The sequence below is a fragment of the Melospiza melodia genome, chromosome 5 (genome assembly GCF_035770615.1).
Source record: "Melospiza melodia melodia isolate bMelMel2 chromosome 5, bMelMel2.pri, whole genome shotgun sequence".
Taxonomy (NCBI): Eukaryota; Metazoa; Chordata; class Aves; order Passeriformes; family Passerellidae; genus Melospiza; species Melospiza melodia.
Window position 1 is genome coordinate 19,102,539 of NC_086198.1, and position 16,368 is coordinate 19,118,906.

A 16,368-nucleotide genomic window follows, 5' to 3' on the forward strand; every position below is an offset into this window, starting at 1 on the left:
TAACAACTAAATTTCTGTGGGTTTGCAGCAATTTAAGCAGCATGAAACCCAGGGATTCTGACACAGCAAGGCAACTGGTGTCTGTCTCATTCTAGTTTTAATGCTGATGAATTGCTGTCCTCTTTAATTTGCTGAATTAAATTACCTGCTGAAAGGTAAAGTCTCATTTTTGCTCTACACCTGAACACAGTGAGAGCTGCTGTCCTTTGGGGCTTAATAAGGACATCCCCTGAAATGAAAGTTGGTGGGCTGCTCCTTTCCATTAAAACAATCCTTTCTTACACTAATAAGCCATGGATGAGAACACATGAAGCCTGACTTTCAAGATGGCTTTCACATGGATATCGTAAGTACCCTTGTCAAGAAACTGCTGGAGAGATATAAGTTTACAAAAATCTGGAAAAGCTAGGGATATTATGGGAAATTGATTTCTACTTGGAGGAAGCAGGCAGCCACAGCTTTCATAGTTTAGGGAGGAAGCACCTTACTGCTCATAATTGTACACCTAGGTGTGTATTAAAGAATGAAAGCTGCAGAACGGCGGCAGAGCCTGACTCAAAGCTTCTTGCTGACACAGTTGCTCTAGCCCACCCTCCACTTGTGTAGCCACGGGGCGTGTGACTGCCAATTATGCCACTCCCATTTGCCTGCAAGTAGCTCAGGAAAAGGTATGGACCAGATTGCTTTTACTTCTCGACTGCCCTGCTGTGTACAATCACTGCAGTTTATTCCTGGGCTAAAGCAGGTAGCTTGGGCTTGGTTATGTTTACTCAGTTTTTCTGAGACTTAAATGGGATTTTGACAGTGATGAGACCCTTCTTGAGCTGTCTGCATGGATGTTTCTTCTCTAAAAATACACAAATGCATATGAGAGAAAGAAAAAGGGTACTCACCTAGTTCAGGTGCTTTGCTTAGCACGAATGCATATGCCCAGAATTTGCTGACAGGTCCAATGTAAAAACTCTGGTCACACACTGACTGTTTCAGGCCTTTGGTCATCAAAATGTACAGCATGTAAGCACCAGTTCGAACAGCACCGAATATACTTTAAAAAAAAACCAGAAAATCAGGAACGGTCAGTGGACATTTGAAATCACAATGCCATCACTTTAAACCATTATGAGGAAAAGGCATAACTGGGCTGAAATAATAAGTTTGAGACAGCTTGAAAGTTGAAGAAGCTCTGCTGGCTTCTAGGAAGTTACTCTGAACTCAGACCTGTAAACTGGACCGCAGCCACATCTCCTGGTGCAAGTCTGGAATGCTAACATCAGTGTTTTTTATTTCATTACCACAGGAATGATCCTTCAGCTTTCAGGAGCAGGGAAACATTCTATTTCAGCTCAAAACAACATGTAGAGTTTTGATGCTGATGGCTGGGAAACTACAAGAAATGGGTTGATAAAATGTTTATTAGCAATATAATCAGGACCAATTCACTCTTCTGGTTTCCTCCGAGTTTCCTCTCATCCTTCCCTGTATTTGTTACATCCACAGGAGCTCTGAGCACAGCAACACCTAGGCACACAGATTTTGATGAGGAATCTCAGTCAGAGCCAGTGTTTTGGTGCACATGCTTGACTTCATCCCTGAACAGGTCATTGCTAACAGCGGAAACAGGTAGTTAAATCAAGCTGTAAACAGCAGATGCACCTTCGCCTTATCAAAGTGAGATGCAAGATAACAGTGTTCTGTAAATGAGAAACTTCAACAGATTTGTAACAGTATTAATTACTGCAATTACAGAGGGGATAGGTTGACATCCAGCTCATATCAGGAACAAAGGCTTCTGTCTCACCAGCAAGGAGCTCTGCAGAAGGAGTTTTGTCTCATTGTTTTATGGCAAGAACATGCCTGCCCATTGTCTACTACTGTAGCTTGGTGGCCCCATGTAAGTCGTGATGAATACTGGGTGAAGGAAGCAGCTTTCAAAAAGAAATAGAGCAAAGACAGACTCAATCTATTTAGGGGTTGAGTATATCTTACTTTATGCCTACATCATACGTTCTCATCCCTCTACCCAGCTCCATCTTATTTCCCCTCTAACTTCTTTCTGACCTTGACCTAACCTGGTTCCCACTGTGCCTCACTGTCATTACATGGCAGCAGGCAAAACAAGCCACCTAAAACTGCTGTGTAAACACATGTGGGTAATGCAAGCTACCATTTATGCAAATTGCGTGAAAGAAGGAACAGTTCCTCTGAAGCTGTAAATTCTGTTACTTGCCCTTGTCTTGTGAAGTCAGTATTCTGTAAAAAACTACTGTTTTACAATCATCAAGGCAGCCTCAAAAGCTGAGTTTGATGGCAGTTTTTATGCTTCTTGGTCAGACTAGATGGTTCTAGCAAGCCTACTGCACATTAAAACGGCTACCTAACTTATATATAATCTGCACAGAGTATTCAGATTTCCAAATCTGCAGCATTGCTACACCCAGTCAAATCTCCCTGCTGCTAAGGAACAATGCAGCTTGCTCTCCCCTGTCCACTGCATGGAATCTGCAGCCCATTGGAGGGCCACAGTGCCTGCTGCTCTTTGGGCTGTCAGTGGCATCACAGATGGGGCTCTACAGCCAGGTCGTACCCACAGAGGTATGCTGCATCCTGGCTCCTGCACCATTACCTTCTGATGCCTGAGGTTTCACTGCACCATCAGGAAATTCAGACAACTGTGAGCACTTACAAAGCTACTATTATTATCTGCTATTTGCACTGTGGTATTTGCTCATTGGGTCTGCTGCCAGATGAGTCCTCTTGTGCTATGTGCAAGTACAAAACCACCCTGCTGTGGTTTCCAGGTGCACTGAAGAAGTTTAGCTGAGTCTGGGTTTCCCACTAGCATTGCCCAAAGCAATGCACACATTCCCAGGCTTAGGCAAGAGAGCCACTGCAGCCTCCCATGATCACCCACCCCTGCATGCAGAGGGGATAGTGCAGAGCTCTGAGCATCCACACAGCTCACAGTGCATCCTCTCTCCATGCATCCTCTCTCTGGTTTCCACCCAGAAATGTTCTCTCAGCACACTTTTCTCACGTCTTTCAGGCATCGGTTATTTAAACTCAGCAGAGTGCCAAAACCTGCAGGAGGAGTTATGAAATGAGGTGCAACTCATTCTGTGTCTTCTCTTTGGTGGTGTTTAAAATATGCCTTTTTTTTTTTTTTTTTCTTTTTTTCTCAGGAACCGCATTTCTCATTCCCAGAAGAAGACAGGAGATCCTGACAGAGATGTGATCTGATCACTTCCTGAGGCAGTGAACTCCTCAGGCTAGCCAGGGCATGCTGCTGCCTGCTCCTGTGTTTTGGGTGGTTGCAAAACTGGGTGGAGGAAGATCAGGCAGAATACCTAATGATACACTGGTTTCTCCCATTAGCAAGTATCTCAGTGCTGACATTAAAATGGGGGGAGAAAAGGAAATTTTAAATAATGAAATCAAATAGCTGCAAGCAATATGTCTTTCTCTGTAAAGAAGCTTTATTGCTTTTCTAAAAAATTGTTTGCTACTAAAGAAAATTCTGTGCTGTGAACACAAATGCAAATGAGAAGAACACTTGTTGGAGCAGCAGGCAAACAATGATCTAACTGTGATTTGGTAGGGACACCCAGGGATCTAACTCAGACTGGTAACAGAGACACAGAGTCTCTGCCTGGGAGGCATTACAGTGTCCCTTTTCTGTCTTTGAGATTATATTGATGTAATTCTGCTTGTCTTTCCATTTAGCAGCTACTGCGGAGCTCTCCTTGGAGCACACACACACACACACACACACACACACACACACACACACACACACACACACACACACACACACACACTCACTCACACACTTTTCTACAATTCCTCAGGATGGTGGCATCCTTTAGTTCCATGACTCTAGAAGTGACCCCAATTACAGCTCTACACAGTGTGAGTCAAACTAATCTGTATTTTTTTTCTCAACAGAAACCAAGTTACATTTTCACATTAATTCACCAAGGAAGGCTTTATGCAAAGGAAGGACAGCAAACTCCAAGTAACTGATTCAATTACCAAAATAGACACTATGAGCAGGTAGAAGCTTTTGAGAAGCGCTGCATGCCAAAACACTGCCTTGCCAACAAGTATCTGCCACTTGAGATGGAAAAAGATCTAATGCATGCCTGCAAATGTGTCTTGGAGCCAGAGAAATAAGCCTGCTTTCTGTGCCCCTGCCACTTAATCTTGTTTGTTCTGTAAGGTAAAATCAACCAACAAATTTCTATCTTGCAAAGACATGATGTGCAGCAGAGTGATGACACTGCTTACTCAGTAAATCACTTCTGCTACATCCTGTCCTCGCCCTGCTCTCTGCTGTAGCTTTTGTGAGGTACTGAAATGAACTGCTTACCAAAGCAGTCTGTCTGGTGGGAATCATCTGCAGGGATTTTCAAAATAAGGTAGCAGTGAATTACTGTACAATTACAGTCTGTACAATTACAGCTAGAGAGGCTGATCAGAAACTGCATCATCTAATGCAGCTTTCTTATGTACTCAGGCTCAGAGTGCCCTACATTCTCCTCCCTTCAGGCAGTGACTTCTCTAGTAAGTTAAAAAATGCCCAATAGATATTTTACTCTCCATAGTATTATCAACATATGTCCATGAGTAAAATACAAACAAATATTTTACCATCTCAAACTTGTTTTCACACAGGGGTTGGTGGGTTGACCCTGGCTGCATGCCAGGTGCCCACTAAAGCTGCTCTATCAATCCCCTCCACGACTGGACAGGGGAGAGAAGATATATCAAAAGGTTCCTGGGCTGAGATAAAGGCACAGAGAGATCATTTAGACGGTTACCATCAGGGGCAAAACAGAGTCATCTTGGGGAAATTCCTTTATCACCAATCAAAACAGGATAGCATAATGAGAAATAAAAGCTAAATCTTAAAAACATCCCCCGCCTTCTCTTCCTCCTGGGCTTAGCTTTACTCTCGAATTCTCTACCTCTTCTTCCCCAGTGGCGAGGGGAGGAGAGGGATGAGGAATGGTCCTCCTGCTACCAAAACCTGGCCACGGAAATCCAGTACTCAGAGGGCCTCAAAACACATCCCATGCATGGGTTATGTGCAGAATTAAGAAGGGCTCGAGAGCTGGCTGGAGAGGTGGGTAGACAATGCAGGTGTTATTGTATGAAGCCTATTGCTACTTTCTGCTGTCTCCATCCTACCTGCCAGTAGGGAGTGAAGTATGTTTTTGTCAAAAGCCCACGTGAGTAGCAGGTACCTCAAGCCTTCAGTCCAACCCCAGATGGCACTGCAGCAGGCTCAGCTCCTCCTCACAGTGGAGGTCACTGCACATTTTTGCTAGGACTGCTTTCTATGGAGATCCATTGCTGCACTTGGCTCCTGACACTTCTGGACACTCCACTCTAGGCTCAACACTGCAGAACTGAGCAGGGAATGTGAGTTCCAAATAAAAACTTTGGAAGTGCAGCACAGAATATAGCAACATGTCCTAAAGGACAATCACAGAGTGGAAAGTCTCTGCTCTGGCTTTAAAAAAGCTTAACCAAACAAAACATGCAAACTGTATATACAGTGCCTAGCTGGTTCAACCAGTCTCTGAGGTGTTGGCCTGCAGTGTGCTGTGGGTGTGCTGGGCTAGTCCAGCAGTGAGCCAGCCAGCCAGCCAGAGCTCCCACAGGTCCAGCTCCAGCTCCCAGCCTGAGGACCAGTTTGAAAAGAGAAAAAATATTAATTCTGCCCCAACCCGCTTACATGGTGACTCACAGGAGTTCTGGCAGGTAACTCTGTGCCCTGGAAGCACAAGGCTATGGCAAAAAGCACACCGTCCTCCTTTGTGGAAGCCCCATCGGGCACACAATGTCCTGGGAAAGCAGCTGAGACAACCACACTGACTGCAGCCTGCTTGTACCATAACAGCAAGAAGAGCAGGGAAGCAGGTTCTTTAGTTTTCTGTTGACGCTTTTTTTTTTTTTCTTTTATTTTAGCATGTGAAATATTTACAGAGGAAGAACTCTGCAACATCTAAAGGGCAGCAAGTGAAGAGTGTGGAGCTTCCCACACCTTCCTTCATGACAAATCAAACCACGTTCACCTTACTGTTCTGGTCAGCAGCAGTGCCTTGGCAGTCATTCCAACTTTCCCTTCTGTTGCTGAGGAGTTATAACGTAATAAAATGGCCTTTCTGTGCCCTTCTGATTTAAATCCCACAGTCCTCAGGAAAGAGGAAGCAGTTGCACTGCTTTGGCACAGGAGTGTTGGAAGCTCAGCAACCCCTCAGTCTGTCAGTTCCAAGCAGCAAGACAGTCCTGAGAGCACACCTGGAGACAGCAGTATCTGTACAAAGGGGGAGCAGAGTCCTTCTACGCTTAGCCAAGCAACAGAACACACACAAGCTATGAACCAATGCTGGAAAAATGCAGGGAGGAAGCATGTATCAGAAACAACTCTCTGAAAAGAATGCAGCTTCATCAAACACTGCTCAAGTCCCCAACAGGACAGTAGCCAAAAGAGTAAAGAAAGTCAGGAACTGCTGGTATTACCAAGCACCATATACAAGGTGGGTGCATCTCCATGTCAAAGAACACCTCACGTCAGTCAGTCGTTCACTTGCTGTGCTTTTAACTTATTCGTAAAAATAAGTTTGCATTTTCAACATGAGTGGTAGGTTTGTTTTGCAGTTCTCTGGAAGTATTCATAGTTTTTCTTCTCCACCTGGTAAGGATGAGCTTCTTTCCAATCACTCACTTATTCCGCAGTCTCACAGTACCAGCCCATCAAAGATGTTCACCACAAAAATAACACAGCAGACAGGGCTAGGTGACAGACTTCTTAAGAAACTGACAGATTTTGTTGCTGGAAATTAAGCTTTTTGTAGGAGATTTCTCCTACATAAGACCCTGCTCTGGCCATGTGAGAAATAACAGTAGTTTTGGCTGACTCAGTAGACACTGGGGCACCTCCAGAGGATGCTGGCATTGAAGGGGGCACTTGCCAACCAGGAGAGGAAAGGGTTTTTTCCAAGTTTTGTATTATTTTTCCTAGGTGACTAGAGATAAAGTTGGCAGACCAGTGTTGAGAAATGGCCTATTCCAGGGAGGAAGGAGATGATGACAGTTCCTACCTAGCAAACAGGGCAGTTCTGGGAATGTGCATTTGTATGGCAGCCACATACTAATATATATTTACAGCTGTATTGTAGAAAGATAAACCTAAACTATTACCTGTGTAGACAGGTGAGGTAGTCAGATCACAGTGTGCTTGCTGTATTGCTATTGCTGTGGTGATTATACTATCAGCCCAGTGGGAAAGATGGAAGATTTAATGAACCACTGGCCTGCTCCTAATCTAAAATCTGTCTTTGTATTTTGTGGTAGTTTCAGGTCCCCTAGGAGCAGAGTACTCTGTAAAAGTGCTAACCTTAATAGCAAAAAGAGAAGGCAGTCAAACAAAATTTTAGCAGTTAAATCAGAATGCTCATGGGAGTCTGTCCTCATCATCTGCAAAATAAAAAAAAAGGAACTGCATTTTTTTCAGTTCTCCCAGGATGTGGCTATAGAGAGACTAGCTTCTTTTTAAAGCTGAGCAACACCAAAAGGGAATGTCCAGGTTAAAGTGTTTATCTGGGTAATGACAAATGAGGAAAGGACACACTGCGGTCTGGTTTGAGCTGACCAGACTTATGGACCAACACCCTACTGACTTTTACTGGTGCCTGGGTGCTTATTCAAAGATTATTGTTCCAAAAACTTTTGTGGGCAGATGTGCCAGCCTCTTTTAAGGCTGGGAAATGAATTAAGACCACAAGAGTAGGCTCCTTAAGAGTCTGTCCGACAGAGAGAGCATTCCTTCCTGCATTGATAAGGGATGGTGAAAAACTGGGTCACACACCAACCTTCCAGTGTACTGAAGCAAAGGACAAGTGAGAAGTATGTTTCCTGGCCAATTAAGTTTCCTTAAACTTTTGTGTCCATGGGCACATGTTTACAGGTATCACTGAGAGAATGTGGGTTCTGTGGCCCCCACTTTCTGGGGGATTGTCGTGTGCAGGAACATGGCAAAGGGGCAACACAACTCATCAGAATTTGCAATTGTTTTGATCTTATTTCTGATACCCAAGCTGCTCTTGGGTGTTTGTGGATTGGTTAGGTTTCATTGTAGCTGTTCCTCCACTTCCTTTTTTCTAAAATGACCACCTCTTAAGTCTCATTGTGACTTTTTTCCACTGATGGACATATTTGTCCACATCTGGCCAGCTCTGCAGGGGGAAGGGAGGAGCAGCAGCATCAACTTCACTGGACAATGTGCAATATGTGATGGTGCAGTACTAAAAAAAAAAAAAAAAATCTACGGAACAAATCTTCTAAAAGAGAGAATGATTTATTTATGCCCACAAAAATCTTAATATATAGTGTCACAAAAAGGTTGTCAGACCACCTAAATCTCAGATGTGACTCCTGTCTTAAGTTTGTCTTGATGGTATTCAAAAAAATTTACACATAAGTGTAAATTTTGTAAAGTCACATAAGTTCCATGAACTGCTATAAGTCCTGGATCTTCCTGTATTTAAACTGTTGTAGAAAATATATGGTTTCTTTAGACTTACCTTTGATTGCAAAATCATGATATTTGTATGGTGAAAAGTCGATCATTAAGCACAAATTAAATGTGACCAATGAGCAAAAACTATCATTTGACTGTTGTTCCACTTAGTGACCTACGTGGCATTAATGGCTCTTATTTTGATTTCACAGAGTTAATGAGATCTGTTGTTAAGTCACTGCAAAATAATGAGTCCTCAAAACACACGAAGAACAGCCTAGAAAAGGATCTGGCACCCAACATGCTAAAAGGTCAATGTGACACAAGGGCAGCCTATATGAAATATTAATTTGTACTAATAACTGACTAGAAGAACCAGCTTTGTAAGTCTGTGCCTAGTTATTAAAAATATTTTGCTAGGTTTGTGGGATAGTGTTTAACTTTCCAAATTAAATTAATCAGTCTCTTGGTCTATAAAGGATACACAGAGATATGGTACTTAACAAAAAAAAAGTTTGAAAATAATGGTACTGAGTATGGATTTGGTCACTCTTAATTCTAAATGTAATATTTTTGAGGTGTTTTATAACTATAATGCTTTATTTATAAGCATTGAAAAGATAGGACTTCTTAACAGTGAGTTATGTAGATATCCTAGACAGACACTTGTTCAAATCACAGCTGCTGAACTCAGCCCAACTGTTATTTTGTAAGAAACGGCAAACAAAATTAATGTAATTAGGCTATTGTTTCATTGTCTTTCAACATTTCCAAAGTGCTTTCAAGCAATGCCAAGGTTAGTGATGAAGAGGGAGACCTGATCCTGCAGAAAGACTGTTGTTTTAAGACATTTGTAAAGCACTTCTCTGTTTTACCTCCTAGAACTGATCCAATACCTCCCCAGAAGGCTCTGCCTCCTTACTGAATCCACTTCAGATGAAAAGAGCATCTCCATTCTCTCCACAGCACAGACCTTTCTCTGCCATTCCAAAATCTTTATCTTCTCTGCTTTCCAACAGCCAAGGCCTACCACCTCCAGCCTGGGCTGTCCCAGAGTTACCAACCTAAGTAATATTCAGGCCAGCAACTGCTTTAGGTCAGACGGCCACGCGTGAAGAACTGCTAGGTGCAAAGCTGTTCATGAGCTGGGGTCTATTCAGGTAACTTCCTTCAGACTTCTGTCTCTGTTGGCATCTCCAAGGCCTTTAACATTTTATGTAGGAATTCCTCACAGAACTTTATGGACTTATGTGATAGCCTTGCAAGGTGATTAAGCATAAAACCCATTTCAAAGAGAGGTGGGGCAAGCTGAATTTTAATTGTTCTGTCAAAAATCTGTATCTGAGTTGGGATAAGAAATGATGTGCAACTTCATGAGTCCAAGGTTGTGGGTTCAATCCCCATAGGGGCCATTTACTTAAGAGTTAGACTTTATGATCCTTGTGGATCCCTCCCAGCTCAGGTTTTTCTGCAAATCTGTGAGTTGTGGATCATTGCCCTACCCATCAGGTCTGTTTGATGTAAGCAGAAAGAGGTCTGGCCTCACTATGTATCACTGAAAACAGTATAGTTGATATAACAGTAAACACACTCCACTAGGAGGAAATTTCTTCAGAGTCCTTTGACCTACTGCAGATTTTCTTTTAACTTTTTGAAGTTGCTCTCTAAACCTTCAAGTCCAAAGTCCTTCATCTTAATTACCCAAGGTACACCTATACCTTTCAAGATAAATAGTTTATAGAAATAAAAGCTATTGGCACACCTCTTAACAACACTTCATTGCTTGTACATTTGATATTTTGGCAGCACACTTTCAAGATCTAAAAATACAGAGTGATGTGCAGAGACACACAGTGCAAATTTACGAAGCTGTGCTGTCCTAGAAACACCCAACAGCTGAAAACATTCTGACCCAGTCTGAACACCAGATGTGCCTTCAGCAGAGGCAGTCAGACCCTTGCCTTCCCTCTCTTTTCCCTTAGGAAAGGACACCAGGGTAGATTTGGCCTGACACAGCAGGACAGAAGTGACAGAGTATGTGACCCTACAAAGTGAGTTTCAAGAGCATCCGTGCTTCTACCTCCTCCCCACTGTCACACGTCCTGAGTTTGCACAGGACCAGACTGCAGCAACTGACCTTAACTGTGGCAGAAAATACTTGGATTTTCTCCCTCATGGAAGTTTTGCAGCTATTTTAACTACTGTTGTTGTTTTGCGCCAGTCAGATCCAGAATAAAATCAGGTATGGATCAGAACCCATGATGAAGTGCTTAATTGCTTGTGACATGAGCAGATACAAAAGTGAGGTGGAAAATTCAATGCCAATATTCTTTAAAACTCCTGTTCTCCTTTACTTAAGGATAAAGCTACAAAAATGGAGTTTTAATCCTATTCATCAGCAACAGAGTATGTGGAAAATCCATTTTTAAAAGGCTTCTATCCAGCCAAATCTATGAAGGAAATGCTTGAAGACACAACCATTGAGTCAACTATGGACAAAACCAGAACTCTAAACTTTCACTGTAAAATTAAAAAATCTGATTATTTCAATCTCAGTCTTTCAGAGGACTGCAAAACTTCTTTTTGTATGTCTGGGATTTAGGACCATTGTAACATTTCAGAGCACCTAAGCTGAACTCCCTTCTGCTCTACATTGTTTGCATTTCACTGGGAAAAAAAATCACACTGGCTATAATTTTCTCACATTTTCCTTTAAGAAAAGTAATTTTGGGCACAGATGTGAAAAAATGTTACCACGTTTTCTCTGGTGCTGATGAACTATGGTAACTATTTACATGCTCATTCTATATCTAGCAATTTTAGTATAAAACCGTCAAAACAAAGAAGGAAGTTTTTGCCGCCATATTTTAGCCCTTGTTAACTGTGTTTAGACAACACCTTATTAACTGTGTTTAGTTGACCATGTGCTCAGTTACTACAATTCAGTTGCAGCAAATAACTGAAAGCACAGGAACAACTCCCTCATGCCTGTATCCCCCAGGTCCTAGCCTATATATAAAATAATTTGTGACTATTATTTATTCTCTTACAACAGGCAGGAAAAAGAAAAAATAATAGAATAAACACCCTGGTTCCATGATACACTTTTTTCTTATGGTAACTGAACACCTTTAAAAACACTTTTCCAAAAATTACCATAACAGTCATTTAACAGCATTTATGTTAATCTCATTCTTTAAAAAGAAGACAGTACCCATCCTCTTCATCCCATGTGTCCCAAAGGCTACAAGGTATCTAAAAAACAACTAAATCATTATAATTAAGAGCACTATTTTCACAAATGTTTCTGACTAGAAAATGTCTTTAACTTCCTAAACTGCCTGAAAGCTTGCAATGACTAATGCCTTTGTTCCCACCTGCAATTTTACCTCTCCAGCTGAGAGAGGAGAGGAAATGCACTATTAGAAAATGTTGGCTTTCCCTGGGGAGGTGAATGTGATTACTAGCAATGGGCACTCTCTGTGGCTGCCCTCTCTCTAAGTTCCTGTATCCATGTACCCCACATCCATGTGCCCTCTCCTGCTGGAGCTCTCCCACCCCTCCAGCAGGTGCTGCCTGCAGTGCCTTGCTGCCCATCCTGCTGTGCTGCTCTGGCTGGCTCCATGGCCGTGCCATTTAATCCTGGACTGGTGAATGATGCAGCTAAAACAGTCTGTCCTCCACTTCTTAATGACATGATTTCATTGCTCTCATTCATTGTGAGGAAAACAAAGACTGGGAAAGGCAAAGACTTTCCAGCAGCCTTGGCACTAGAGGAGCTGTTCAAAATGTGGAGCTGTGCTCTGAGCAGCTCTCTGCTCTAGGAAGCCACTGAAAAGGAGCTCAAGACAGTGGTTGGCATGTCTGCTGGATCTTGTTTTAAATATGCTCCTTTACAGGGTGACAGAAATACACAGGCTACAGTTGAGAATGCAGCAGGAACATGCTGTATTAGTAACCATTATGTTTATTACAGACTCTTATCTCTATAATCCACTGCTCTGAATAACAGAAATGGGTTCCTCCAAAACATACACAAATGCAAAGCATGAGAACACCAATAATTTGACAAGCCCCAAGAGTGAAACCTTCCTTCTGATGTTTTGCTGCCCAACTGCTCCTCAGCCTCTCCCCCTGACCATTTCCTAACTGGGAAGGAGAACAAATCAATCTTGCAGTTCACCCACACAGTCCTCCTTTATCAGACCTGCAGGTGAAGGAGACTCATTCAGGGCGAAGTCCAAGCCACAGTAATGTTTAAAAAAAAGGCAGGAATAGGGGAGATGAGGAATAGCACTTTTTTCAGTATGATGCTTTCTTATCCTAAAACCTGCTGGTTAGCAGTACTGGAAGTACTTTATAATGAGGTTCTCTGGCTCTCAGAACCATGTGTGTGAGCACAACTTGTGCTGATCTCTGCAGTTATCATCAGTCTTCTTGGCAGAAAATTTCTTGTTGCATAAACTCACACATACTTTGAGGTTTGGGCTCAGTCCTATCAAAATCCCAAAGCAAATTTGAGAGAATTCCCCTTCCATTTCTAAAACAGACCCCCTACCACTGAACCAAGCATACAAGCCTTGCTTTTCAGACCTGTCTACTGTAGTGATCCAGATGCATTTCTAGAAAGCTTTGCAATGCAAATCAGTTGAGTTTTCAGGTGGGACCAAAATCTGAAGTCAGGCCAGCTCAGACTGATTTAGAAATTGTGCAAATATTTTACAGGGCTCCAAGAAATAATATATCATTTGTACAGCTATACAGACCCATAAGCATATGCATGCATGCTTGGGTGGTGTTAGGATCCCATGTGATAAATTTTGGGGAAGGTAATGAGGTCTATCAAAGTGATGGCTTGCTCTGTAGTTTCCAAGTGAGGGCAGATACTGTGCATCCTGCATCAGCCTTTTTTTTCTTCTTGGCAATAAATTCCTCAGTGTGGGACCACTCCCTTCAGGCCCTCCCTCTTGTCAGCAGATTTCTTAGTCACAACTCACCTGGCTCCCCAAACTATTTCTTTGTCCTTTTTATTGACAAAACTGGAAGGAAAGCCAGACCTAACTTATTTCTTTCCCTCCCCAGGGACTTCATTAAGCATACCAAGCAGTAACATCTCTGCAGGGCTCCCGATCAATGGACACTGTCATCTGGAGATTTTAATCACATTAACACCACAGCAGAGGAAAATCCATCTGACTCTCCCCTGCTAAAGTGGCAAACTCAACAATTCTGCCAATTGCTGCAACTACTACTTGTAAGGCTTATTTGTATGTGTGGATAAAAATCAATCTACCACAGGTACTGCCTTCCGGTCTCTCCTCATGGAGCCTGAATAAATGTAGTTTGATTCTCCAGATCTGCCTTCCTTATGATTGGGAATAGCTATATTCAGGCAATCCCAAGAGCAGAGCACAAAACCAAAAAATCAGTAAGTGAAGCTTTGTGAGCTGGTGGAAGAACTTGTACTGCTTAAAAAGCACAGCAGAAAAAAAAGAAGCTCGGGTGTAGATCCCTACCAGTAGTCTGTGCAACAGAGGGGAGGATAACTGGTAAAAGTGAAGAGAGTTATTCTTGCATGGAGAGCCTTACCCAGAGCCCTCAGCAGCTGTGCAAGGCCCGCTGGGTTTTGGCAGAGATAAGCAGGGAGCAGTGGCCAGGCTGAAGGGCAGCTGCACTCAGTCATTGCCCGAGGAACACCAGAGGGACACTCTTGTACCCATACACTGCCACAAATCACATAACTCTTTTCATACAGAGAATGAAAAATAATCTTCCAGCTCTAACCATGCATCCTTGCACCTCCTCTGATTTCCAAAGAGTCAGTTATAAGCTAATCAATAGTAATTACCTATCACCTGGTTTTAGCCCATTCATGACATTGCTTCCTGGTGACCTAGCATGGAGGGTGGGAACTTCCAGGAACAATATTTCCTGATGAACGTTGTTACTTCTTGAGCAATACCATCACTAAATAATAATAGGACTTTGTTGTAGCTGAAATTCACTGGCACCCTGTGAAGGCTGCATAATCAGTGAGATATTTTTCTTTCAAGAAGTATTTCCTAGTTCTTGGACATTTATTTCGACAAGTTTGGACTGTGGCTCAACTATCAAAAAGGAAAAAAAAAATCAATTTTCTACTTAAGCCTCGTGTTTGGTGCAAAATCTCAGAGGAATTAAGGAATCCATCTGAGGATTTCTAAAGTAGCCCATGAGGATTCATAAGCACACTGTGCCTCTTAAGCAGTCCTTAATGAATGCATCAGGGGCATTTGCACTTGTTCCTCTGTTGTTACTGAAAATTATTCTCAGCATCCAACATCATCTCAAGGCAATCTTAGAGTAAGTACAGAATTGCAGTGATTTACATGATAATCCAAAAAAGTGGCATTATCTAGTTCTGCAGGATAAATTAAAGATACTTACAGGATCAAAAGTATCAAGTTGGCATGTATAGCACTGAAATTTATGTATTCAGGAGTTTGAAATTATCCTATGCAAATAAAGCCAAACAGTAATAAAGTAAAAGATTTAGCAAAGAATCAAGCCAACCAATGAAGCCAGCCATCAGTAAAGCTGTAAAACTGGCAGATAACAAAGTAAGAAAAATCTAAGTTACAGGGAAACACTAGCATTTGACAGAATAAAGGAGGCTTAAAGAAGCTAGAAGTTATAATACAATTATAATGAGCTGCTCAGATCCATAATTTAATACCAATTGCTGGTCTGGAGCCACTGATCTTCTTTTCCATTCTGTCCTCAGTGGGGTGATGCTCCTGCAAGCACCTAAAGAAGTTCACATCTCAGGGATTCGCCTACAGTTAGCAAATAATTTATTTTTCTTTTAAATTCAACAACCTGGGGGGAGGATGCTGAATGGTACAGGCACAAGGAGACACATTTGTTTAGAAGAAGCTGAACTTGTGACAAAACCAAACTGTGACTCTGCTAAACCCTGGGCCGAGGCCCGTGCGCAGCCCAGCCCTGCGTGCGAGCCCTGCTGGCCCTGGCAGGGTTTATTTGCAGCCTGGCTGCAGAGGAAGCGCTGGATTTGACAGGTCATGCAAGTTAACACCTCTCAGCGCTGTATTCCCACTGCCTCCAACAAGCACAAGCTGTCAGAGACTTACTCAGAAGGAAACACATGGAGATACAGTTCCCCAGGGATTTCTGCATGGAGGAGGCCCTTTCACCATGCTCATGAACCAAGTGTTGAGGCTGAGTAAAAGGCAGAAGTGACACCACACAGGCAGAGATGGATCTGATTGATTCCTTTTAAATTAATTATATACCCTCTCTCTAGTACAGTTCCCTACTTAAGCCACCAGACAGATGTTCTTTATTCTTCAAATGTGCGCTTCAGTCTGATCCCTGTATAAAATTGAGAGGCAAAGTTTCACTCTCGGGGGCTTTGCTTTGGGTATTATTCATGCTGGGTGGTGGGTGACCTATGAGAGCTCCTGTGGGCTGGGAGAGGGTGAGCCCATGAGAAAGGTGTAATTCAAGGTGATATACTGAGTGTGAACACACATTGATTGTGAGAGAGGGGAAGGAACAGGGGCAAAACGAGCACAACAGTTTTTCAAATGATGTAGTGAATTCACTTCACTAAGATGTTCATTTTCCAGCAATAAAGGCAAGCAAGCAAGCTAAGTCAGAGAAAAAGAAAAGGTCTTAAAGAACCTAGGTGCAGCTTAGCACTGCGTAGAGATTTTTCATAATAATTTTTAGACAATCCTATCTGTATCTCCTGTAAAGTACCATCAGCCAGGTCTCACAGTTACTCCATGGTTTACTTTTAATTAGGCCTGAGTAGGTAAAAACAGTAAAATCAGATTACATTC

The 16,368-nt window shown here is 42.5% G+C and overlaps 1 protein-coding gene across 1 annotated transcript in view; it reads right to left on the reverse strand.

Moving 5' to 3' along the window:
• The window catches only part of ELOVL6 (ELOVL fatty acid elongase 6), a 78,766-nt gene that overhangs the window by 7,260 nt on the left and 55,138 nt on the right, over window positions 1-16,368 (reverse strand). Inside the window, exon 3 of the mRNA XM_063156489.1 lies at window positions 894-1,045. Within this exon, the coding sequence (XP_063012559.1) occupies window positions 894-1,045 (152 nt within the window). The remainder of the gene's footprint in view (window positions 1-893; window positions 1,046-16,368) is intronic.